The sequence below is a fragment of the Callionymus lyra genome, chromosome 10 (assembly GCF_982586985.1).
Source record: "Callionymus lyra chromosome 10, fCalLyr1.hap1.1, whole genome shotgun sequence".
NCBI lineage: Eukaryota > Metazoa > Chordata > Actinopteri > Syngnathiformes > Callionymidae > Callionymus > Callionymus lyra.
In genome coordinates this window covers 7,675,113-7,701,969 of record NC_141827.1, presented here as the reverse complement: position 1 = coordinate 7,701,969, position 26,857 = coordinate 7,675,113, and the positions used below count along the sequence as shown (strand labels likewise).

Here is a 26,857-nt window from a genome sequence, read left to right as displayed (position 1 = left end):
AAATAAATAATGCTTCATATAGTGAGAGGTTTTATTTATTTATTTTTGACTTGTTTTCATCGGAAAAACTGGAGCTGAAATGAATAAAAATGTTAATAAAAATATGAAACTTTTTTGTCGTGAGGGCCAGAACTCCAGAGTGACGCGGGGGGGCGGTGTGGGCCCTGAGCGGCGGAGGAGCGGCCCTGCAGAGAGGGAAGGGGGAGGGGGGGAGACAGAACCAGACGGGACCAGACAGACGGTCCGCTCGCCGCCTCAGTCGCCGGTCACACGGCAGGAACACAGCCGTCGGACCTTCACGTCCGGACCCGGAACCGAGCGCAGACTCTTCGCATTCCACAATGTTCTGCGCGACACTTTGACTCTGTTGTGTCTCAGAAGAAGAGGAGCGCCGAGAGCCCGGAGGCTGGAGAGGAGGAGGGTCTCCCGGATGCTGCCCTGGCTGGCCGGGCCTCCCGGAGCCCGTGGATGTTGAACTTGATGGGTGAACTCAACCAAACCACCGCAAATGTCTCCTGCACTTGCAACTGCCAGCGACTCTCGTCCATCCAGAGCATGGAGATCAGTAAGTCCGTCCTTCTCTCTGTCGGAACCGAACCCGCAACTTTTCGCGTCTCCCCGGTCGAACCGCACCAGCAGTTTTTAAAAAGTGGTTCTGGTTCGGAGTCATGACGTGGAGACCAGACGCACCGTTGGACGCTGTTGTTCTCCTGCGTCTGGCACGTTTATGACTTTAAAATGTTATTATTATCATAAGTTTAATATTGTTATTATTATAAAACTTGTGAAATGTTAGTTTTATTATCGTTTTTGATGACGTTTGTCGCGCGTCAATAAGTGGTTTATTATAACGTTTAAAAAGTGAACAAAAATGCGTTATTGTAAACATAATAAATGATAATTTCGTAATAAAATCTCAAGTTATATTAATAAATATTTTGATTAAAATTATGATTGTTAAATTATACCGAGCAGAAATGTATGAAAAATGTATGACATATAATTTGAATTATTATTGGAAACATATTATACATATATTTAATATATTTTAATACATTTCCTTTCGATATAATTTAACAATCATAAAGTTAAATGATTTAAAGTTAAATCAACATTGATATTCATCTTATATTTTGTCTTCAAATATGAATCATGTAATATTTGTGAGTTAAGTTAAGAGTTGTGTTGAATCGGCAGCTGGTTTGTTGAGTTGTGTATCGATTGGTGTACTTTTGTCCAAGAGTGTCAGTAGGATGTCGTTCTTCATCGCCTCGTCTTGTTAGGTTTGTCTTTTCGCCTTGGAGATCCTTGGAAACATTTTGTCTGAGACCCGTCGTGCTGCGGATGTTCTCAGTGTGTGTGTGTGTGTGAGTGTGTGTGAGTGTGTGTGTGTGTGTGTCCAGCTGAGGTCACCAGAGTTGGCTCCGACAGGAAACGTTTAAAGGCTGGTACAGGAACAAACACGGGTCAGAACAGAACAGAGTTTGTCTTAAGATGGATCCAGATTTCATCTCCAGTTCCTTCAAAAAACACGACAAACCTTTATTCGTGTTCTTTTCTTTCATGATAAAATGAATGAACCCTGGAAAAGTTCCTTCCGGGTCACAGACAAACCACTCTGTGAACCTCTGTGGGAGGAAACCGGAGTGCATAGAGGAAACTAACTCAAACCCACCTTCACCCTCTAGTGTCCACTGACCACTGCAACCTTAAAACACAACGACACCAATGTTATAAAGTAGGTTTGTGTAATATTGTTATTAAAACCAATGATTTTTTTGACAGAAATAAATGTCGCACAACTTTGGTCTGGATTTTCTTATCGTCTCTTGTCGTTTTAGTTAGTTTAGTTTTAAGTCACGACTTTAAGATTTTTGTATATTTTGACATGAAAGAACAGAGAGAAGGGCCTCGTGAAGTCTGCCTAAGGGCCACAAATTACTTAATTAAAAGACTTAAATATGTCTTAAATAGTGTTTGTAAAGATTCACGGACATTAAAAATGACTCAAAACTTTAGAGTTGAGTCACATTAATCCAACATTAAAATGTGAATACAATCATTTTGTCTTAATACAGGATGAAAAAACACACAACCTCAGACAGTATTTTTAAACAATTGACTAATAAATAAATAATAATAATAATAAATAAAAACAAATAAACTAATAGCAAAGAAGTCAAAACAGACGATGACTATGTTTGTTGTAAAATCTATGTTTTCTAAACTGTAAAAGTAATCAGTGACGTCAAAATATTGAATGGTTGAATTTAACTTTTTAAATGTGGAAATGTTTCAGTTTTTTTATTCAAAAGTTGTTTTTAGCATAAAATTATCTTTACAATAATTGAATTAAAAATGCCTTTATTCAAAGTTTGCTCTTTTCTTTTAATTTAATAATGAAATTCAATGCAATTCAAACTTTTATATATATAAAGATAAAGACATTTTTAATTAAATTAGTCAGAAAACAATAATTCAAAAGAGCAAAAAATTCAGCTTCAATGTTTTAAATGTTAATTTCAACTGATTTGCTCTGATATACTATTTGTAGTACAAGCTTCTTCCTCTACTGTGTTGTCTTCTTTCTTTGAGGCGGTTGCGGCACCACCTACAGGCCTGGCATATGAACTGCATTCAAACGTATTTGACGTAGAAAAGCTGCGTCTCTGTGCGGACAGGAAGTGCGAGGTCGCGAGTTCGAGTCCCGTCACTTACGCGATCCCTCAGCAGTGGTGGCGTCTGTCAATCTGCCCGTCGTCACGGCAACAGACTCGGGGGAGCATGTATCCCACGAACTGGACGGTGCGGTCAGGCAGACTCTGAAGTTTGTCGAGACAATGTTTCTGCGCCGCCGGGCGAGTGTGCCGGGCCGAGATGAAAGCAGCAGGAAAGATGTGCTGATCAAAGACCCAGATCTGGACTTCAGACGGATCAGAACCCATCGTGAGTCGGAGTTCAAGAGAGGAGACGACGCGCCGGGCCACAGCGGGTCCAGTTCGAACGAGTGTCTTGGAGTCGGCTGCGTCACTCGGATCACTTGAGTTTCTCGCAGTTCACTCCAGGTGAACGCGGAGCAGCTGCAACACAAACTCTTTCAACTCCAGTCACTTCCTGTCTGCCAGCAGGAAGTTTGGGAATTACAGGGAAAAGAGAATAAGAACACAGGAGTGATGCTGAGTCACCCCCGACAACCTTCTGTGCTCCTGTAATTGAGGGCTACACACACACACACACACACACACACTTAACTTAAACATACACACTCACGTACACACACACACCTACTTAAACAGACACACGTACACACTCACACATGCACGCACAAACACACACATCTACTTAAACAGACACACACACACTCAAATACACACATGTACACAAATACACACTGACTTAAACAGACACAGATACACAAAGACAGACAAACACTGTTACACACTCACATACACAAACGCCGTTACACACGCTGAGTTAAACAGACACACTCTTACTGAAACAGACACACACATATACACACACAAGTACACACACATACAAATAAGACACCTACTTAAATAAACACACACACAGAGCATCAGTCACACAAATACTTAAACAGACACACCCACATACACACATGTACACAAATAGACACATTTGCTCAAACAGACACAGATACACTAAGACACACCAACACTGTTACACACACAGACACACAAACACTGTTACGCACACACAAACCCAATTACACACACTGACTCAAACACTTACACACACATACACAAACACACACACACACACACAAACAGACACCTACACATAAAGTTTTACCTTACCTTACATACACAGCGACTCACTCACACAAAAACATAAAAAGACACACACAAAGACGCACACACAGACCTACTTAAACAGACACACACAGACTCACACACACTGGTCGTTGCTGAAACACATCTGCTCTGTTGCTAGTCAAAGCACATGACATCAGCATTACTCACAAAACTTTGAGTGTGTGTGTGTGTGTGTGTGTGTGTGTGTGTGTGTGTGTGTGTGTGGTCTTTGAGGATCAGATTGTGCGAGTCACTTCCGAAGGGTCCGTCTGTTTCTACACGTCATCTCAAACGACACTGCTGTGGTCAACCTGCTCACGTGTGCGTCTGTGTGTGTCTGTGTGTGTCTGTGTGCGTCTGTGTGTTCAGCTGCAGCTCAGTTGTGTAGCAGCTGAACCGTTTTAAAAGAGTCACAAGTGGAGCAGACGACGTCATCGGAAGTTTAACATCTGTAGTTTCTGACGGCGATATTCAAAGCTGTCGATCGATCGTTATTCACTGTAACTTTCTTTCTTCCTCCCTTTGTCTTTTATTCCTTCGTAATTCTCACTTCCTTTCCTCCCTTCTTTCCTCCCGTTCCCTCTCTCGCTCTGTGAATCAGAGAAATTAAATTCCTGCTCCGGCCGACCTCCTAGACTTGTTATGTAAACCTCTGTCTGGCTGTCTGAGTGTGTGTGTCTTAGTTGTGTATCTGTGTGCGGACAGATTGTTGGAACGGCAGCAGGTTTTTGTTTCTCTTCCTTGATCTCCCGTGACAACGTTAAGTCAGAGTTGAACCTTCAACCCTTACAACGCTGGTGTGTCTCCTCACTGGTTTTACGTTCACAAACCTGCATAATAAACACAATGTTCAGCGACTTTTATTGTCGGACACAATTTCAAACTAACTTCTGATGCTAAGAGCTAACACTCATTCTGCGTCACACAAGCTAGTCTTGCAAGTTATATTTAAATGTTGCTAGTATTTTCTCTACATAAGCTAGTTTTGACAACGGTCACAGTTTGCTAACGGTCAGTCTACACTAGCTAGCTGTGCCAAGTTGCTGCTATTCGATCTACACTAGCTAGCTGTGCCAAGTTGCTAACAGTCAATCTACACTAGCTAGCTGTGCCAAGTTGCTAATAGTCACTATATACTAGCTAGCTGTGCCAAGTTGCTTCAATTTAATCAACACGAGCTAGCTGTGCCAAGTTGCTAATATTCAATCTACACTAGCTAGCTGTGCTGAGTTGCTAATATGCAATCTACAATAGCTAGCTGTGCCAAGATGCAAATATTCAATCAAGACTAGCTCGCTGTGCCAAGTTTCTAATATTCAATCTACACTAGCTAGCTGTGCCAAGATGCTAACAGTCACTCTACAAAAGCTAGCTATGCCAAGTTGCTAATATTCAATCTACACTAGCTAACTGTGCTAAATTGGTAATATTTGATCTACACTATCTAGCTGTGCAAAGTTGCTAATATTCCATCAACACTAGCTAGTTCTGCCAAGTTGCTAATACCCGAGCTACACCAGTTTGCTGTGCCAAATTGCTAATAGTCACTCTAAAATAGCTAGCTGTGCCAAGTTGCTAATATTGGATCTACACTAGCTAGCTGTGCCAAATTGCTAATAGTCACTCTAAAATAGCTAGCTGTGCCAAGTTGCTAATATTGGATCTACACTAGCTAGCTGTGCCAAGTTGCTAATATTGGATCTACACTAGCTAGCCGTGCCAAGTTGGTAATATTGGATCTACACTAGCTAGCTGTGCCAAATTGCTAATAGTCACTCTAAAATAGCTAGCTGTGCCAAGTTGCTAATATTGGATCTACACTAGCTAGCTGTGCCAAGTTGCTAATATTGGATCTACACTAGCTAGCCGTGCCAAGTTGGTAATATTGGATCTACACTAGCTAGCTGTGCCAAATTGCTAATAGTCACTCTAAAATAGCTGGCTGTGCCAAGTTGCTAATATTGGATCTACACTAGCTAGCTGTGCCAAGTTGCTAATATTGGATCTACACAAGCTAGCAGTGCCAAATTGGTAATATTGGATCTACACTAGCTAGCTGTGCCAAATTGCTAATAGTCACTCTAAAATAGCTAGCTGTGCCAAGTTGCTAATATTGGATCTACACTAGCTAGCTGTGCCAAATTGCTAATAGTCACTCTAAAATAGCTAGCTGTGCCATGTTGCTAATATTGGATCTACACTAGCTAGCTGTGCCAAATTGCTAATAGTCACTCTAAAATAGCTAGCTGTGCCAAGTTGCTAATATTGGATCTACACTAGCTAGCTGTGCCAAATTGCTAATAGTCACTCTAAAATAGCTAGCTTAGCCAAGTTGCTAACAGTTGATCTACACTAGCTGGCTGTGCCAAGTTGCTAATATTTAATTTACACTAGCTAGCTGTGCCAAGTTGCTAATATTCGATCTACAACAGCCAAGTTGGATGACCGTGACGAAGAAGGTCTGCTGACGAAGGCTCAGCACTAATTGATATCGTCCGCAGACATCAACAGTCGAGCAGGACGAGTTGATCTTCCAGACAATGTTCCTCAGCGTCTCCGCTCGTCGTCTCTTCAGCTGCTCCGAGCTGCTCCTTTGTTGCCGGTCTAGACTCCCGACATCATCATGCATGTATGTAAATTGATGCAGCCGGGGTGTCCGGGGGGTCAAGGCCGTCCTCGCTTTTTTTGGGGGGTTCTCCGATGCACGCCGGCGCTCTATCGAGCCGTCAATTAGTCCGGCGCGACGTCTGACTGATGAACAAAACTGTCTCTTGTTTCTCCGGTGAGAAGTCTGCGGCTGCTCCGGCGAGACTTATTGAAGCCGGTTTAATGAGATTGTTCACGTTCAGCTGCTCTGACTTCCAGTCGTCTTAATTATCCGCAGACGTTTGCGAAGATTACCGAGCAAAGGTCACTTCTGATGATCCAGCTCTCGAATCCATATCCTCGGCTCGCGAGACCTGCAGAGAAACATGCTGAGGCTCGACAGAAACACTGATGTTATGGATGTTTTTACAGAGAAACATATGAGGAGAAAAAACACTCAACAGTTGTTTTTTTTTAACTTCAGAAATGGTTGAATATACATAAAAGATTGAGAGAAACATGCCTGTGAGTATATTTAATAGAGAATATTAAATTAATGAATTTAAAATGATGAAATTGCTGAATTATTAAATTAAAATGTTGTTCTTTTAAGCGGTTCATTTAAAAAAAATCATTTACTGAAATTTCTATATTAAAATTGAACATTGAACATAATTTAATTTATCTTTTGGTTTCAATTATTCAATGTTTGCACTTTTACCAAAAAAAATAAATATATATATATATTGAAGTAAGAAGGCTATGAATGAAAAAATATTGAATTCATGAAATGTATATATTTTTTATTATTAGGATCAGAATATGAAACTTTAAGTGTAAAATAAAATGTATTCATTTTCCAAATGTTTTAATACAATTATTAGAAATAAATGTATAAACCATTAAACCTTTCGTTAAAACAATTATTGAATATTATTTAACAAAAAATAAATTCAGCCTTTAAAACAATATAGAAAGTATTCAGTTAAATTATAAAGAAAATGAAAAAAATATCAAAGTTTAACATTTGAAATGATAAATTAAATAAAGAAAGATATTTTAATTGAAATGAAGGAAACGAGAATGAATGTCCGTCGAGTATGCAGTGTGTGTCTGTGTGTGTCAGACTTGTTTTGTGTTATTATTGTGTTGTTGTTGACTACATGAATACATTATCATAATAGTCATGTGAACAGAGAGGAGGGTGCGGGGGGGTTGTTGTGGTCTCAGCTGTTTCCTGTTGGCGAGAGAGCGAGAAGCGAACACACATGTCCCCTAATAGTGTGTGTGTGTGTGTGTGTGTGTGTGTGTGTGTGTGTGTGTGTGTGTGTGTGTGTGTGTGTGCGTCAAGTTCACAGTCGGTGTCATGTGTGTTTGCAAATCAGAGGGGGTGGGTGAGCGCTAGCAGACAGCCGTCTAGACTGGGTCTCCCGGGCGGACCGGACCAGCTGACCTGCTGACTTGTCGACTCACACGGTCAGGTGAATCACTCGGTGACTGAAGCGCAGGGAAGTGATGACATCATCAGTCCGGGACGCTCCGATTGTTCGACGCCATGAAAGAGTCGAGTCTGTGCAGGTGGAGGATTAGAGATGTTAGCAGGAGATTCACAAAGTTCACACAGTTTTTGTGTTTCTCTGGACGAGTACGTGTGTTGACTCATGGAAGTATATCATCAGAATACTGAAGTAAAACTGTGAAATGTTGAAAATGAGTTCATTTCATTCTTTAAAAGGTTGCATTTACTTTGATTTTTAAATAAGTTAATTTATTATATCATTTAATGTTGTAATTCCAATAATAAAAAAAATCAATTTTCTAAATTCAATATTTTTTCATTCATGGTCGTTTGAATTCAGTATAAAAACGTTGGTATAATAGTGGCATCGTACCAGACCAGACCAATCGAGCCCTGAGCCTCTCGCTCTAACTTTTTTAATTCACACCAAACTGTTAAACTATCATCATGGTTAGAGAATATCGGAAAATCCTACTGTGATCATATGAGAGTTCGATCGAGTCGCTCTGTGCTCTTTTGCTTTTGTCTGGTGGCTCTATTTAACATTGAATAGGAAAGGCTGTGAAATAATATATATTGAATACAGAACATTTATTTTTTAATTATTGGAATTAGAATATCAAACTCTATGTGTAGAAAAATATTTAAAAAAAAAGGAACTAAACAAGATTTCAATATATACATGTTTTAATCCAATTATACAAATAAATAATTAATAGATTTAAATTTTCAACTCGAAAAACCCTTAGAAACACACTCAGACACACACACTCGCAGACTAACAATGCAGCCCTGCTGACCTCCGACCTCAGCCTGAGACGCAGACGTGCAGCCTGGTGACCCCTCGACCTTCCTGCGTTCACATGCAAACAAGAGTCCAAAACATTTGCATGGAATCTGAATATTTGAATGTTGATGTCGAATAATTCCTGGCGGAGAGACGAAGACCCTTCTGGTCCAGACTCGCTCGCACCTCCTCGTCCTGTGATGTCATCGGAGCGGCAGGAAGTGACCGACGCATACCTGGCTTTAGACCATAACAACACATGACCTTCGACCTCCCTGGAACTGGAGAGTTTCAACTGAGCGGCGAAGTCGAACCAGCGTGACCCCCCACGTGAGGTACGCTTTTCAAAAGGTTCCCCGGACCCTCTTGGAATCTCTTGATCCATCCATTTTTGACTCTCCACTAACAATAGACCTGCCCCCGTTAGAATGAGCTACTTCGAGAAATGAAGTTGTTTTGAAAGACGACAAGTGTGTATCAGTCGTGTCACCCAGGAGAGACTCGGAGTAGACACAGAAGCCAGATGACGTCTCTCGGTGGACCTCGGAGGAGCTTGATTTCTCCACCACAGCAGCAGCCGGAGCTTCTTTTCTTATTTGTACTCGTTTTGTTTGTTAAACTTTTGTTCTCGCTTTCTTGGTTGTCGTTATTGCGCCACTGTCTGAGTCACCGGCCTGGACTTGGATCACATGGATCTCTTTCCTTCCAGACTCGGGGTTTTGAACCTGAGACCCGGGTGTCATTCCGGGGGATCTGTATTATCTTGCAGAAGTCGTAAATCTGCAACAGGAAGCGCGGAAAACAAAGACGCCGCTGTGTTCGCTCCGGGTCCCGACGGTAACTCTGCCCTCTCGCCTACTTTCCTTCTTCACGCCCGACTTCAGCCTCTGTTGTCGCGTGTTTACGTCTGAGCGCACGTTTGTTTGGTCTGAAGGAGGGTTCTTAGTCTGGCACGCACACACACACACACACACACGAGCGCAGTCATGCAGGCCCCAGATCTTGTCGGGACCAGGTGTCGGCCCGACCGAGGGTCACAGACGCAGGTTCTCAGAACTTCACACAGACGTCCTCGTTTGTTTTCTTTCTCAGGGAAAATTCTTTTTAGAAATACTTTGAATTCTCACCGAAATTCTCTTCCTGGTTTCATTTTTTTTGTAGATCATTATTTTCTGATCTGTTGATATTTTCTTCTCTTAAGTATTTTTTCATGATGGTTTTAAGTCGACACTAGAGCTTCAGAAGAAGAGGGTTTTTTTTTTTTTTCTAGGGGTTTTGTTTTGGCAGCTGCTGGTCGTGCTGACATGTCGTCCTTTTGTGCCGCAAACATTTGGATATTTTGTCTGATGCAGTTCAGTCTCCGGAGCAGAAGCTGTTGTTCTTGTCGACATGGAAGCAACACTTTGACGCTTGTTGTGTAACTTTTCTTCAAACGAATCTGCAAATAAATAAAAGTCAGTCGAGCAAAGAGACAAGAGATGTTTTGTGAGTTTTTTGGTTGTTTTTTTTTTAAAGTTTCAGGCGAGTAAACGATTACTCAAAGTATGACCGAGAGATTTCAACGGATGTATCGCGTGAAAATGATGCCGAAAACACACGCACAGGTGCGTTGATGAGTTCACTGACAGGGTGTGAGACGACGGGAGCGAAAAACAAGCAAGAGGTGAAAAAAGAAAAGTGATTTAGTTTTTGTCAGATGATTATAAACTTGATATTTTTAACAACTTTCTTGTGAGGAGGAAAAGAAAAATCCTTCTCTTCTTGATTTTAACGTTTGACCCTTCAACTCACTTTACCCTTGTCTCATCTCAGGGTCAAGATGACCCGTAAGCCCGACAACAAATGTGTTTTTGGAAACCCTTTGTGTTGTCTCTGGGTCAAGGTGACCTGAAAGGCCCGAAAAACAAACGTGTTTGTGGTATCCCTTGTGTTGTCTCTGAGTCAAGGTGACACGAAAGGCCCGAAAAACAAACGTGTTTGTGGTATCCCTTGTGTTGTCTCTGGGTCAAGGTGACCCGAAAGGTCCAAAAAACAAATGTGTTTGTGGTATCCTTGTGCTGTCTCTGGGTCAAGGTGACCCGTAGGCCCGACAACAAATGTGTTTGTGGTATCCCTTATGTTGTCTCTGGGTCAAGGTGACCCATAGGCACAACAACAAATGTGTTTGTGGTATCCCTCATGTTGTCTCTGGGTCAAGGTGACCTGAAAGACCCAACAAAAAAAAATGTGTCTGTGGTATTCTTGTGTTGTCTCTGGGTCAAGGTGACCCATAGGCACAACAACAAATGTGTTTGTGGTATCCCTCGTGTTGTCTCTGGGTCAAGGTGACCCGAAAGGTCCAAAAAACAAATCTGTTTGTGGTATCCTTGTGCTGTCTCTGGGTCAAGGTGACCCGTAGGCGCAACAACAATTGTGTTTGTGGTATCCCCTGTGTTGTCTCTGGGTCAAGGTGACCCGTAGGCCCGACAACAAATGTGTTTGAGGTATCCCTTGTGTTGTCTCATGGCCTTTGGGTCACCTTGACCCTGGAATAACACAAGGGTCAACAAAAGCCACAAAGAGATTTTCTCCAGTGAAAGTTTCCAGACTTGTTTAATCCAAACCCCCTCTGGCTGAGTAACACCTCGTAAAGCTCCGACCGAGGCACGTAAACCTCTGTGTTGTTCACATATTATTCAGGCAGTCGTAATGTTTTGGCCTGTTGTGGCAACACACAAGTTTTTTACCATCGGAACTGTTTCTGTGCACTCGAGCCAAAATGACGTGGATCTATTAAGATGATTTATTAACGTGCAAACACTCACACACACACACACACATACACACACACACACACACCTCCACCAAACACAGTTGTGTGTTTGATTTTGTGTGTGAAAAATCTGTCTGGTGCACACAAAGATAACGAGTTGCCTAATTACACATTCATTTAAAGTCATTAAAGTGACATACAAAAACAAGTTTAGCCCGGTGTGTGTGTGTGTGTGTGTGTGTGTGTGTGTGTGTGTGTGTGTGTACCAGCCAGGTAGTTAATGATTACATTGATTTTCATGACACACAACTTTGTGAGTGACCTGGCTACAGTTTGTGTGTGTGTGTGTGTTTGTGAGTTTATCCCTGTTTGTGTCAGAGGCTTGAGACAACAGCAGTGGTTGTCTCAAAACCTTCAGGCTAGAATTGTAATGAGCATCCCTCCCTCCGCTCTCTCAGACACACACACACACACACACACACACACATGCAGACACACACTCTCAGACTCAGACAAGCAGCTGATAATGAGGTTTGATTTTCATATGTTTCAGACAGAATGCTTTGGCAGGTCACTGGCAGACACACACACACACACACAGACTCACTCACACACACTCACACACACACACACACACACTCACACACACACACACACACACACACACACACACACACTGCGAAGACATTTGACTGATGACATGAGACAAATAAAGAGCGTTTGTCAAAGAGCTAAAGTGTAGATTTAATCACTGTTTATGTTGTTGAGTCTCTGCAGACGACTGGAGATCATTATTTGTCGGCCATCTTTCTTTGTCACGCTGTTGCTTTTTTTTCTTCCTGATTTATTTCTCATCTTCTGAAAAAATAAATACTAAACAACCTTATTTTTGATCATCCAGGTTTAGTTCACATAACTGTGCTAACGCTGCTAGCCGTTACCTTAAAAAAAATATATACTGATAGCTACTGTGTCGACTCAGAACCAAAAGATGTGTTTGTGTGTGTTGGCCAATGACCGAAGAACAATCTTGTGACTCTTAGAAGGAAAAACTCAAGTCAGTGATCGGCTCTGAAGGTTTCCAGTGTTTTTCTCGTCCTCCTGCTTCATAACTTTGTTCGAAGACATCGTTCTCTGACGTCAACATCATCAACGGCTCGTTTCCGTCCAGATGTTTTGCTCGTCGTCCACGTCTTCCCAGAAAGATCCAACATGGTTACATAACTCTGACTCGCACTTTTCCATCTGACTGTGCTCTCTGTGTGTGTGTGTGTGTGTGTGTGTGGGTGTGTGTGGGTGTGTGTGTGTGCGCCTGTGTGTGCGTGTGTACGGTTGTGTTGCTGTTGTGAGTCCATACATGAGTGTGTGAGTTTGAGGAGGTGAAGAAGCAACGACTCTAGTCTCAAGAGTCAGAGCCTCATGTGGACAAACATCCAGATGGACACATTTTAGAGGAAAGAAAGAGTTAAAATAAATGATGGAGTGATAGAATGAACATCAAAGTAGTAAAAGAGTGAACATAGATGTTGAAGGGGTGATAGAATGAACATCAAAGTATTACAATAGTGAACATAGATGTTGAAGGGGTGATAGAGTGAACATCAAAGTATTACAATAGTGAACATAAATGTTGAAGGGGTGATAGAGTGAACATCAAAGTAGTAAAAGAGTGAACATAGATGTTGAAGGGGTGATAGAGTGAACATCAAAGTAGTAAAAGAGTGATCATAAATGTTGAAGGGGTGATAGAATGAACATCAAAGTAGTAAAAGAGTGAACATAAATGTTGAAGGGGTGATAGATTGAACATCAAAGTACTAAAAGAGTGAACATAGATGTTGAAGGGGTGATAGAATGAACATCAAAGTAGTAAAAGAGTGAACATAGATGTTAAAGGGGTGATAGAGTGAACATCAAAGTAGTAAAAGAGTGAACATAGATGTTAAAGGGGTGATAGAATGAACATCAAAGTACTAAAAGAGTGAACATAAATGTTGAAGGGGTGGTAGAGTGAACATCAAAGTAGTAAAAGAGTGAACATAAATGTTGAAGGGGTGATAGAGTGAACATCAAAGTAGTAAAAGAGTGAACATAAATGTTGAAGGGGTGATAGAGTGAACATCAAAGTAGTAAAAGAGTGATCATAAATTTTGAAGGGGTGATAGAGTGAACATCAAGGTAGTAAAAGAGTGAACATAAATGTTGAAGGGGTGATATTTGAACATCAAAGTAGTAAAAGAGTGAACATAGATGTTGAAGGGGTGATAGAATGAACATCAAAGTATTACAATAGTGAACATAAATGTTGAAGGGGTGATAGGGTGAACATCAAAGTAGTAAAAGAGTGAACATAAATGTTGAAGGGGTGATAGAATGAACATCAAAGTACTAAAAGAGTGAACATAGATGTTGAAGGGGTGATAGAATGAACATCAAAGTAGTAAAAGAGTGAACATAAATGATGGAGGGGTGATAGAGTGAGCATCAAAGTAGTACAAGAGTGAACATAAATGTTGAAGGGGTGATAGAATGAACATCAAAGTAGTAAAAGAGTGAACATAAATGTTGAAGGGGTGATAGAGTGAACATCAAAGTACTAAAAGGGTGAACAAAGATGTTGAAGGGGTGATAGAATGAACATCAAAGTAGTAAAAGAGTGAACATATATGTTAAAGGGGTGATAGAATGAACATCAAAGTACTAAAAGAGTGAACATAAATGTTGAAGGGGTGATAGAGTGAACATCAAAGTACTAAAAGAGTGAACATAAATGTTGAAGGGGTGATAGAGTGAACATCAAAGTAGTAAAAGAGTGAACATAAATGTTGAAGGGGTGATAGAGTGAACATCAAAGTAGTAAAAGAGTGATCATAAATTTTGAAGGGGTGATAGAGTGAACATCAAGGTAGTAAAAGAGTGAACATAAATGTTGAAGGGGTGATAGAGTGAACATCAAAGTAGTAAAAGAGTGATCATAAATGTTGAAGGGGTGATATTTGAACATCAAAGTAGTAAAAGAGTGAACATAGATGTTGAAGGGGTGATAGAATGAACATCAAAGTAGTAAAAGAGTGAACATAAATGATGGAGGGGTGATAGAGTGAACATCAAAGTAGTAAAAGAGTGATCATAAATGTTGAAGGGGTGATACAGTGAACATCAAAGTAGTAAAAGAGTGAACATAAATGATTGAGGGGTGATAGAGTGAACATCAAAGTAGTAAAAGAGTGAACATAAATGATGGAGGGGTGATAGAGTGAACATCAAAGTAGTAAAAGAGTGAACATAAATGATGGAGGGGTGATAGAGTGAACATCAAAGTAGTAAAAGAGTGATCATAAATGTTGAAGGGGTGATAGAGTGAACATTAAAGTAGTAAAAGAGTGAACATAAATGTTTAAGCAGTGCAACAGTGAATGTACAGGTCAGATGAGTGATCAGAAAACTTAAAGGAGTGAAAAGGTGAACAGAAAAGTATGAAAAAAGAACCAAAATGTCAAAAGAGTGAACAGAAAAGTCAAACAATGGGAAGACTCAACAAAAAGGTGTAAAAGAGTGAACAGCAAAGTCAGAATGAGTGAAAGAGTGAACAAAAAGTTTTGAAGGGTGAACAGAAAAGTCAAGGGAGTTTAAAAAGTGAACAAAAGTTTAAAAGAGTGAACGGAGAAGTCAAAGGAGTGAAAGGGTGAACAGAACGTGTTAAAGAGTGAGCAGAAAAGTTGAAGGAGGGAAGAGAAATGTTGAAGCCTGAAGAAAGAAGGAAGAAAGAGAAGCTAATTCTTCCTCCTCCTCCCTCCGTCCTCAGATGACTCGACAGTCTGCAGAGTCAAAAATAGCCCAGACAGCTGAGTGTGTGAGTGTGAGACGGAGAGAGAGAGAGAGAGAGAGAGAGACAGAGAGGGAGAGAGAGAGAGTGAGACAGACAGCGAGAGAGAGAGAGTGAGACAGAGAGGGAGAGAGACAGACTGCGTAAGGAAGGGGGACGTTGGGAGGTCATAGGTGCACAACTAGCTTTAGCCATTTCCATGAGAAAGACTCTGGGGGGTTTTAAACACACACACACACACACACACACACACACACACACACACACACTGACTCTAAGAGCCACAGTCATGGTGTGGCCAACAAGTGTGGGAACTTTGGTCCCCAAAACTCCCACTATTGGTCTCCACTGTGGGAAGGTTGGGGGGGGGCAGTGTGAGTCTGTGTGTGTTAGTGTGAGTCTCTGTGTGTTAGTGTGTGCATGTGTGTGTGTGTGTGTGTGCATGTGTGTGTTATGTAACTCTGGTCTCTCTTTCTTCTCGTTTATTTATTATTCTGGATTTTCCATCATCATCGTCTGCAGCAAACGTTTCCCCGACGACTCTGGGGTTCTGCACCGTGACCCTTGAGCAAGGCGCAGGGTTCTGCACCGTGACCCTTGAGCAAGGCGCAGGGTTCTGCACCGTGACCCTTGAGCAAGGCGCAGGGTTCTGCACCGGGACCCTTGAGCAAGGCGCACGGTTGCGGAGGAAACAACCGAGAGTTGTAACTCGAGCAGACGACGGACGTCCAAACTTAGCGCGCTAATCCAGGGAACTCCCGCGCCGACATGCACGATTCGTCCACCAGGAGCGAGTCGGATCTTCCGAGGCTGGTGGTGAAGCTCTTGACCTCTGACCCCGAGACCTGCTGTCACGTCTCTGACCCTTGAACTAGAAACAAAGTTGGAGCAAATGTGTCTCGTGTGAGTCTTGCTATAGAGGTGGATTTTTTTCTTATTATTGTTATTAAAATATATATATATTTTCATTATATTATTTTTGATTCAAGCATATTTTTTGGGGATTAAAATAATTCAGACAAAAATATTTTGTACAATATTTGGCCGACTTCAATCAAACAAAACAGTTTCAATTAATTAAGTATTTTTCTGTCTTTTTTTTTTTTTGGAAACAGTTTTTTGATTGAAGCAACTTTATTTTTACTCAATGTTTTTAATTTAGATTTGTTTTCACTGAATCTTAAAAAAAAAGTAATTTTTTAAAGGAAGCAACTTTTTTAAATATTTATTTTTAGACTTAAGAAACTTTTCTTTTATTGATTTTTTTTTGTTATTGGGGCAACTTTTTTGTTTACTAAAGCAGCTTTTCCTCTTTTGTTTTTTTCTGCTTGAAAATATTTTTTTGATTGATTTTTCTTTATGGAAATAACTTTTATTTTGCTTGAAAATATTTGTATTTTGCTTGAAAATATTTCTATTGATCTAAACATTTGTTTTATTGAATAACAAGAAACAAATCCAACTCCACTCATGAGCAGCAGAAGAAAAACTGCTGAATTTCCCATCGTTCCTTGAACGCATCTCTGGTGATGCGTTCAAGTGTCAGGTTGTAAATCACCTCAGAAGACGATTGTCACCAAACTTTTTAAACCCAACTTAAGCAAAGTAACGACCGAGTCGAACTCAAAGACTCTCGAACATCTTCTACCGTCTTTCGTCTTCTTCAGGGAGTTCCTGGAAAGTTATCTACGACTTAAATCTCAGATCCTCGGGCGCCAACACGACCTGACAGGACAGATTTCGCCTCCGAGTCTTTAAAAATGTTTGTTAGATTCTCTTGATTTGACTCAGGAGAAGAAAAAGTGGGATTCGAACCTACAACTTTCTCCACTCGTTGACATGTCGAGAATTTTGGGGCCTCCAGACTGAGATTGGCCCCAACCCCCGACTTTCTCCCCATCATTATTCCGCCGTCTCTCTGACCCATCTGTCCCCCCCAGACACGTTGACCCCCTTTTGTTCCAGCTCTTTGGTTGGTCGATACAGAGAGGGGGGGGTGTGCGTGGGGGGGGGGGTTGTCCAGGTCTGTCTGGACTGTGTGGGAATGTGTGTGAGAGTCAGAGCGAGTGTGGCGGCCGGCGAGGACACACTCGGGGCCGCAGGGACATGAAGGCTGGAGCTTCTTCAGATCCATAATCAAGTACCCGGAGTACCCGGAGTAGATCTTGTTCAGGGACTATGCATTCGCCGACGCCCGGGAGTCACGACCACGAGGACTGTGTGCAGACGCAGCTGTGCGGTGAGTTCAGGCTCTTCGGCTCTGATGAGGCTTCACGAGGGGAGTACTCGGAGGGGAGTACTCGGAGGAGAGCGGCAGCTCCGGTCCAGTTTTGAGAGGAAACTGTGTGTCTCGTGTCGACACACACTAGCATGTCTGTGTGGCACTTTTTTGTGTTGTTGGACAATCGCACAACTGAGTGAAAAGTGTATTCAGCTACAAGTTGTTGTAAATGATTGTTGTGTTGTTATTGTGTTAAATTCTGAGTCATAGTCACAAAGTTTCGTCACAAAAACCTGATTCCTTCTGATTTTCTTTATCTTTAAAAAAAAAACAAGATTATTTAAAGTCTTTTTCTTTTCACAAACTGAAGAAAAGTAATGACGCTTTTATTTTGATTCACATAGTTTGAATTCAAACTTTATCGACAGTCTTGATTATGTTTTGTAATCCAACGTTGTTATTAAATGAAAGAAAAAAAGATAAAGTGTGTTTAAAAAACAAAAAAAAATGTTGTTTTACAATAAAAAAACGATAGTCGAAAGTATTTCTTTCATATAATTTGTATCTTAACACAGATTGACCCTGAAATTCTTTGAATTCAAATTTTATCGACAGCCTCAAATACGCTTTGTCATCCATAGTCATTCTTTTATTAAAGTTAAAGTTTAAAAAAAATCATATTTTTATAGTTTCTTATCGACAGCTTTGCACATATTTTCTGATCCAACATCATTATTTAATCAAAATACATTTTTTATACACACTTTCAACACAGATTGACACTGAAATAGTTTGAATTCAAACTTTATCGACAGCTTTGAACATGTTTTTGAAGTTTTTAAAACAAAAATATAGAAATGAAAGAAGGATTTTGTTTGTTTAATACAAAATCTCACCACAAACATAATGACAAACACATTTTTTTTCCTCAGACGCGACATTGAAATAGTTTGAATTCAAACTTTATCGACAGCCTTGAATGTTTTGACATCCATACTTGTTGTGTTACAACCTAAAGAAATAGGAATAAAAAAAACATATATATTTTGTTGTTGAAAACTCTTGAAAAGTCTTTTTTTGTCGTCGTCACAAACTAAAGAAAACCGCAGACAGTCTGGAGACAAAAAACACTTTCGTTTCACTTCAGACACTGAAATAGTTTGACTTTATCGACAGCCTTGGAATTGTTTTGTCACCCAACGTTGTTATTTCAAGAAACAAAAAAATAAGGAATGTTGTTGCTTTAAAAAAAAAAAATTCTCTAATCACTTATGAAAAAAAGAAACATCATGACTCATCATTTGACCTCCTTCTGACATCGTGCTCACACTTGTGGGGTCTTGTTTAGAAGGACGTCTGTGTCTGCAACACACTGGCGGTCTGTGCTCGAGTTTCCACTTCCTGTCTGGCTGTTGTTGTTGTTGTTGTTGTTCTTTTAGCAACATGTGTAACTCAAGCAACCCAAAGGAGTCATAACTCCAACCTGGCAACCCACCCGGTGCAGTGTATTTTTCGCGGGACTTCCTGTCCGACTCGAAGAAGTCGTATTTGTGGCGACGCTTTGAAACGCGAATCACTGGATGACCTGTCGTGACCTCGGGGTCTGAGCGCCGCCGTGTGTGTGGAGCGGAGCTGCTGAATGATTCATGGTCGTCAGCTGACGGCGAGTAACGACTGTGAGAACGACTGTCTGGAGATGTGTGTGTGTGTGTGTGTGTGGGGGGGGGGGTCTGGTGTCTGACTTGGCTCTGACCTCTGCCTGCTCCTTGTGAAGCGAAGTGTGAGAAACTGTGTGTGTGTGTGTGTGTGTGTGTGTGTGTGTGTGTGTGTGTGTGTGTGTGTGTGTGTGTGTGTGTGTGCGGTGGGGGGAGCAGCAGACTGTGGTGAACAAAGCCGTGTCTGTCTGCTGCAGAGTCTAGACTGACTTTTGTGTTTGTGTGTGTTCGCTAATGTCGGTGTGTTGACACAGTCGGTGTTGTGTTGCTTTTTTCATCCAACCACACTATACTGCACATCTGCTAGTTATTCCGCAGTTCTTACTCCACGACTACACTTGTTGTGTTGTCATGTCATGCTTATTTCTTTTGTGTTGTGTTGTGTTAATTTGTTTTTGTTCGTGTTTACTTGATTGTGTTGTTGTGCCGTGTTTATTTGTTTTGTCATCACGTCATAGTTTTTTGTTTGTGTTGTTGTTACTCATTCATTTGTTTGTGTTGTTGTAGTGTCACGTTTCTGTTAATGTCATGTCATGCTTATGTTTTTTGTGTTGTGTCGTGTTAATTTGTTTTTGTTCTTGTTTACTTGATTGTGTTGCTGTGCCGTGTTTATTTGTTTTGTCATCACTTCATATTTTGTTTGTTTGTGTTGTTGTTACTCATTCATTTGTTTGTGTTGTGACATGTTTATTTGTGTGTTGTTGTCATTTCCCCAGTTTGTCACGTCATGTTGCTTTGTGTTCATTTGTGTTGCAGTTGTGTGTCATCATGTTTTGTCGTCAGTCTCATGTTTCTGTTGCTATTTGTTATTTGATTTATTACATGTTTGTGTGTTGATTTGTGTTTTTTTATTTGTCTTGTTTTCTATGCTGTTGTGTTATGTTTGTGTTCTATCGTGTTCCTCTAAGATGTTGTCGTCATCTCTCTCCGTGTTGTCGTCGCGTTAACGTTTTTGTGTTGCTCTCTGGTCTGCAGCTCAACTGGAGTTCGTCCAGATTCTGGTGATCATGGTGGTGATGATGGTGATGGTGGTCGTCATCACCTGCCTGCTGAACCACTACCGTCTGTCGGCGCGCTCGCTGCTCGCACGCCACTCGCCCGCGAGCCGGCGCCACCTGCCGCTCGCCAACGTGAGTCTCGTCCTAGAATTCATTTTGTTTAAATCTCATAACGATTCGACAAGGATTCTGAACACTGTCCTCGTCTCTCCAGGAGGGGACGCTGTGGTGCTCCGATGGAACCAGCTCCACTCTGACTGAGGTATGTCACGACACCGTGAACTCCTTTGCGAACAGTAAAAACTGACGCGTTCCTCGACTCCAGGTCTACAACCCACGTCCGCCGGAGCGCGAGGCGCTGGCCTCCTGCCTGCAGAGGGAGCCGTGTCACCACGTCCACTCGCACACGCCGGTCCAGCCGCAGCGCTTCCAGCCGAGCTACGCTCCGAGTCGCTTCCAGCCGACCTACCCGTACCTGCCCCAGAGCCTCATCGACCTGCCGCCCACCATCTCGCTCTCGGACGGCGAGGAGCCGCCGCCGTACCAGGGCCCCTGCACGCTGCAGCTCCGGGACCCCGAGCAACAGATGGAGCTGAACCGGGAGTCGGTCCGAGCCCCGCCCAACCGGACCGTGTTCGACTCCCACCCGCTCGACCCGTCCAATTCCTGCCTGCAGGCCAGGTAACCTCACAGTCAACAGTGTGAGAATATCATACGATATATATTGTGATACTGTAGTACCAAGAATATATGTGCAGTATTGACGAGTACTTGACTCTTGTGTTGCAAAATGTACAGACCACATGACTCTTGACGAAGTCGTAACTCGTTTACAAACCAAAATATGTCCAAACATCAGCTTTAAAAGCTGCTGGAGTCGACTGTATCCTCTCGTCCTCAGTCATCGCTGGGTGTTTCGCAGTATTTAATTGTTGCTTTAGCGGCGGAGGACGTAATGACTGCTGCCATCTAGAGGCCTGAAGTTTTACCGCAATACAAAAACGAACATATGCTGTGAATATTTGAATGTTAATATTATTAGATTTATATTATTTATACATAAATTTATACGAAGGGTTTGTTTTGCTGGTCTGGAAAAGCGCTATACAAATAAAAATTACACACTTACTTACTTACTTTAGATGCTGCTGGAGACGACTGTATCCTCTCGTTCTCAGTCATCGCTGGTATTTCACAATAGGCCTAATGACTGCTGCCATCTAGAGGCCTGAAGTTTAACTGCAACACACAAACGAACATATGCTGTGAATATTTAAATGTTAACTGTTATTTTTAGAATAATATTATTAGATTTATATTATTTATACATATATTTATACGCAGGGTATGTTTTGCTTTAGAAGCTGCTGGAGTCGACTGTATCCTCTCGTCCTCAGTCATCACAAGATTTAATTGTTGCTTTTGAGAACATAATGACTGCTGCTGTCAAACGGAAGTTTAATTGCAACAAAAAAATTAACAAACGCCGTGAATATTTGCATTTTAATTATATTAAAGATTCTAATTATTTTTGGGACAAAACGTAGTGAAATAAAAACCACAAATGACCAATAACAATATTAGATACAGTGTACTGTATTATTTGAAAGACATCAATTTTTTTTGTATTAATAATGTAGTACTACAGAATTTTTTTAAAATAAAGATAAATACTGTTGAATATAGATACGTATTGTGAAAAGAATACTGCAATATTTTCGTGATATTGTCTTACACCTGTATGTCGAATCGAATATTGTTTATTTTACGAAAATTTCAATGTAATATGAACTATGATGAAAATAAAATACGTTTTGAAAGCCATTAAAAAAATATATATATATATATTTAATTTAGATAAAGAAAACTTGTGTTAGATATTGATACAGTATCATGAAAAAACATCACGATACTTTTATACAGCCCTTGTTGTTGTCAATAAAAAGGTTCTGGTTCAATTCCCGTCGTCTTCCTCTCCTCAGCCTGCAGGTTCCTCCGCCGAGCGTCCACGCCGGCGCCAGCGTGCTGGAGGCTCAGCAGGCGTCGTCGCGGCAACACAAACACGGCGAAGACTCGGCGCCGCCGACCTACAGCGAGGTGATCGGTCACTTCTACCACCCGTCGACGCTCACGTCCTCGCAGGTGCTCATCCACGGACTCCTGCAGCCTCCGGCGCGCCAGCAGCAGCAACAACTCGCTCGCACAGCGGACGGCCGCCACGTGAAGAAGATGAACGCTCCCGAGAAGCAGGTGTGACGCCCACCCGAGGGCGAGCGGGAGAACGACCGCCGGTTGGATCCGGACTTCGACGGATTCACCAAGTTTGTTTACATCCTCGTCGCTTTCGTCGCAATCGGTTCCAATCGGATGATGATGATCCTTCGCCGCGGCGGCGGCGGCGGCGGCGACTCCTGCCTCGAGCGCCATCGCTGGACCGTGTTAGATAGATTAGCTTAGCCTTTACATTTAGCTTGTTAGCACACGACCTCCAGCTGAGAGGCAAAAAACAAAAACAAAAACAAAAAAAAAACACGTGTGGGAGTTGCCAGATTGAAAAGTTTTCTCTCGAAGGTTTGCACAAAGTTCACGACTGTTCTCTTGCGCTAACAGGTTGTATTTTTCTAAGCAGTTTCTTTCTCAAGTGTCGTGTCGAAGTCCGCCGGGAGAGAACCTTAAGAGTTATTTATGAAACGGCCGAAAAAAAGAATTGCACTATTTTGTAAGAATGCGCAGACGTGCGAGTCACTTATTTTTGGAGGAGAGAGACCACTAGGGGGGGCAGCAGAGCAAGTTACCACGACAACATATCGTCACCGAAACCGTTGAATTCAAACGATAATCCCAGATTTATGCAAATGTCCGAGGTTCCGCCGACGAACCCCGAGGCGGCGTTCGAACCCGAGGGTCCAATCAGAAACTGCATGTAGCCATTTTCTTTTTTTTTGTCCTACTTTTGGCCTCAAATCCCAGAGCAGGCTCTCACTACCTCCAACCCGAGCGAGTCAAGCACAGTTTAATCAGACTTTGTCACGTCCGACAAAAACTTCTAATCACGTCCGGTGTCGCTTCCTTCAGTTTTTTTGTGGTCGATGTTCGTTTCCTGTCGTGACGCCGAGGCGTCGAGCGTTCGACTCGGGAAGGCGAGCGAAGGCCGCCTCGTCGGACGCCACGGATTTAAACCTCGTTCCTGGTGGGTTTCTCTCCTCACAGGCATCTCGGAGCACTTTACTGAAACGATGGTGTCGGCCATCACCGTATCCTCGCGTCAGTCCACGAACACACTCGCACATGAACCTCCTCCATTTTGATGCGCTACGATCGCTTATGTTGTTGGTTTTTTTGTCAGTTCTGATCCAAACACTGAAAAGATTAATCAATTCTTTATCAAGAACAGGTTTAAAAATGACAAAATAAACAAAGTTTTAACCAGAAACATGAAGGTATAAACTAGCTAGCTAGCTTTCTTAGCAGATGCTAGCTAGCCTCACCTAGCTGCAGTAACCTTATTTTCACATTTAAAAAAACAACAACTTACATTCCAGTTTGAGCAAATAACTGTAGGTTAGTTAACTAAGAAACAAAGGTTTATGTTTTGATAAACTGGAAAAAAAACAAGTTATGTTTGTTAGATTAAGGAGATATTGAGCTCACTAACTAGCATCTGCTAGCATCGTCTTGAGATAATAAAATTACATTTTAATTCTTCATTGTTTGATCAAAACACACAAGAAAAGCAACATGTTCTTTAAATAATCCTAAAGTATTTGGTGTTCATCAGAAATGAGGAGGTTTATGTGTATTTTGACTTTTTTTTAGTGGTTATTGACCCGAGCACTGTCTCTCGACGAGTCAGTTTTGGGTCAGAACTTTGGACACGTCGTTGCAAGAAAAAGACACGCTGAAGTGTTGAAAAGTGACACGAGTGTCTGCATCGACGTGTCGTTTAAGTCAAAGTGTGTTTTTGAGGGAAAAACTTTCACTGCAACAAAAACCCTGACGAATCCAGAACCGACTTCATTCCAGACTTTATGCAACAGCGCCCTCTGCAGGGGCCGAACCGAACTGAAGCCAAAACCGGGTCGTGTAAAGAGAGAGAGAATAGAAAATGTTTCTTAAAAGTCTTTATTTATCCTCCTGATGGAGGGAGCGAGACGACAGAGTCGCGCCAGAAAATGTAGTTTTAGTTCATCATGACTAGTAACGGATCTCTGGAGGTGGACAATCATCAGAGTGAATGTTAGCGCCACCTTCGGTCCTTTTTTTTATTCTGGCTCTTTAAGGAGATTAAAGAGCACTTAGACTCGAACCCAAGACTCGATCTCTGGTTCCAACGGCTCCTGAGGGTTTGCAGCGGGTATCAGAATTCTGGACCGGTTCTGGTTGGGGGTTCTGGGCGGTTGTCAGTTTTTTTCCTTCTGATGATACGGTGACGGCTGACATTGAAATTGGTGCCATTTTCTCTTGTAAACAAATGACTTTTCCATGTCATTCATAAATCTATTAATACGATTTTACTGCAAGTTTATTCATTCACTTCTGACTAAAGTTATCATTTCTTCTAAAGGCACTGGTTTCCTTAAAATGATCAAGAGAAACTTTTGCCTTCCCCCAGTTCTGGGTCACGATCCCAGACTTCCTGTTTTGAATCATCCCGAGTGCGTTTAAAAAAAGAAAAGGAGAAAATAAATTGAAAGCACTTCCTGTTTCATAGAGATGCCTGTCGTCCAATCACAGACGCTCGTTGCTGCCACCGGTCTCCCTTTTTCTATGTTGTTTGTTTTGTCGTTCGAGTGTGCCTGCGCTGAGACGGGCGAACGAGCGGCAGGAATGGGCTGTCAATCATCCCAAGTCCCGCCTCTTCCCCGTCGATAATGTGATGATGATGATGATGAGATTGTGAGAGTGATGAAGATGATGTTGTTTTAATAGAGCGTTGCAATACACCTTTGATCTGCCTTTTTGATAACCATAGTTCTTTAGTAGTTTTTTTTTTTGTTGTGTTTGTATTCTTAGCGTCTTTACTTGCATAAACAAAACCAACTTATGAGTGTGAAACTACCTAAAACACACACACACATACACACACACACACACACCGACAACTTGTAAATACCAGAAACTGTTTTCAGCTTTCAAGTGTCCTTTAAAGAGTCGGAGAGCGAAGCGATGAGATTCTTTTTTTTTTTGTACGGGTCGACGGTCATCGACTGTCCAGACAGAACTTCTATTGTGTGCCTTCTTTTGTCTGGATCAGTCAAATCAATGCTCGTTTTTTCTCGCTAACGTGATGATGTCGTACGGAAGCCGCTCGTGCCGGCATCGTGTCGGACACACTATCAAAACAAACACTAATGTATGTCATCAACACAGCTTTTTTCATTTCAATTTTCTATTTATTCAGCTCTTACTTCTGCAACAACTGACGTTATGTTCCCGCGACATTATTCCTCAATTTTAAAACACGGATTTTTCCCCCCGAAAGAACATGACCACTGAGCTAATGGCTACAGTTCGAGGCCCGACACGATGTCTCTTGGCACGAACGCGCTTCCCGTCTCTGGACAGATTGTGTTCGTCTTTGGTTGTTTGTTTGTGGAGCTGAAGAGTGGACTCGGTTCTGCTGGACTCTTTGAATCAGTGCTGCATGAGGAAACATCACAGACTCTCTGGTAGCATCCGTGTTGGACTTTCATCATCAGAGTCCAGCGTCTCTGGTGACCTGCATGACTCATCGATATTTCCTGCTGTCGCTTCTGTTTTCTTTTTTTATTTATACTGAATGTTCTGTTGTTTCGTCTTGTTGACAAGTTTCTTTTTTTTCCCGTCACAAATCAGACATAGCCTTGTTTAAGAAATAAAAGTTTTATAAATACACTCCTGGCTGCTGGTGTTCTTGATTCAAACCCTCATCCTAGTCATGTGTTGGTGAAGCTTCATGAAGCAGTGTCAATATCTTCAGAGTCCACTAGATGGCGTCTGCACGGTTTTAATCTGTTTGCAACAACTTGTTTCATAAAACGTCACATTTTTAAACTGATGGCGCCACCTACTGACCTCTGAACAACATGACACTGTTTCATGAAGCTTCATCGACACATCAGTACTTCATCGGTGACGCGTCAGGATCACAGAGCTTCAACTTCATCCTGGACCTGTTCGCGTTTCTAAAGAGTCCAACATCTCTATACCCTCGAGAAAGTATACAGAGGTTCTATTTTTTAACCATTTCATTATTTTCGTAGCCTATTAAAATATAATATATAAATATAAATTATAACAATATTTTTATATTGAATTTAAATGGCTACACATTAAAAAATTACAAAATTACATTACAAAAATAATTTACATTTCTTTTTAAAATAACAATATTAAACCCTTTGTGTAAAAATAATTAATTTAAAAAAAGTTTCAATATTTTAAATTAAATGTATTGAAGAAAAATATATTGATGTGACCCTGGTCTGGAAAAGTGCTCTAAACATATTAATAACTTACTTACTTGCAATCATTGAAAAATAGTTTTAATGCATTAGAAAACAAAACAATAAAGGAACTGCTGCCATCTAGCGGACGGAAGTTAAATTAAAAAAAAAGTTAATGCTATTGAATGTCAATATGGTATGGTGAAAAAAAGT

General features: G+C 41.4%; 1 protein-coding gene across 1 annotated transcript; it reads left to right on the top strand.

Annotated features, from left to right (window-relative positions):
- The first annotated feature begins 219 nt into the window (after positions 1-219).
- Positions 220-26,093, top strand: pmepa1 (prostate transmembrane protein, androgen induced 1). Its single transcript, XM_087801207.1, has 5 exons — positions 220-565; positions 20,197-20,351; positions 20,434-20,481; positions 20,545-20,900; positions 22,202-26,093. Exons 1-5 carry the CDS (start codon positions 469-471, stop codon positions 22,473-22,475), a joined length of 930 nt encoding a protein of 309 aa, XP_087657333.1. The 5' UTR covers positions 220-468; the 3' UTR covers positions 22,476-26,093.
- Positions 26,094-26,857: the final 764 nt, after the last annotated feature.

Bases quoted from the DNA above. Each gene is read 5' to 3' on its own strand.
- pmepa1 (XM_087801207.1), top strand. From the start codon at position 469: ATGTTGAACTTGATGGGTGAACTCAACCAAACCACCGCAAATGTCTCC. The intron at 20,352-20,433 runs GTGAGTCTCGTC...TCGTCTCTCCAG, and splicing joins GCCACCTGCCGCTCGCCAAC to GAGGGGACGCTGTGGTGCTC. The intron at 20,901-22,201 runs GTAACCTCACAG...TCCTCTCCTCAG, and splicing joins AATTCCTGCCTGCAGGCCAG to CCTGCAGGTTCCTCCGCCGA.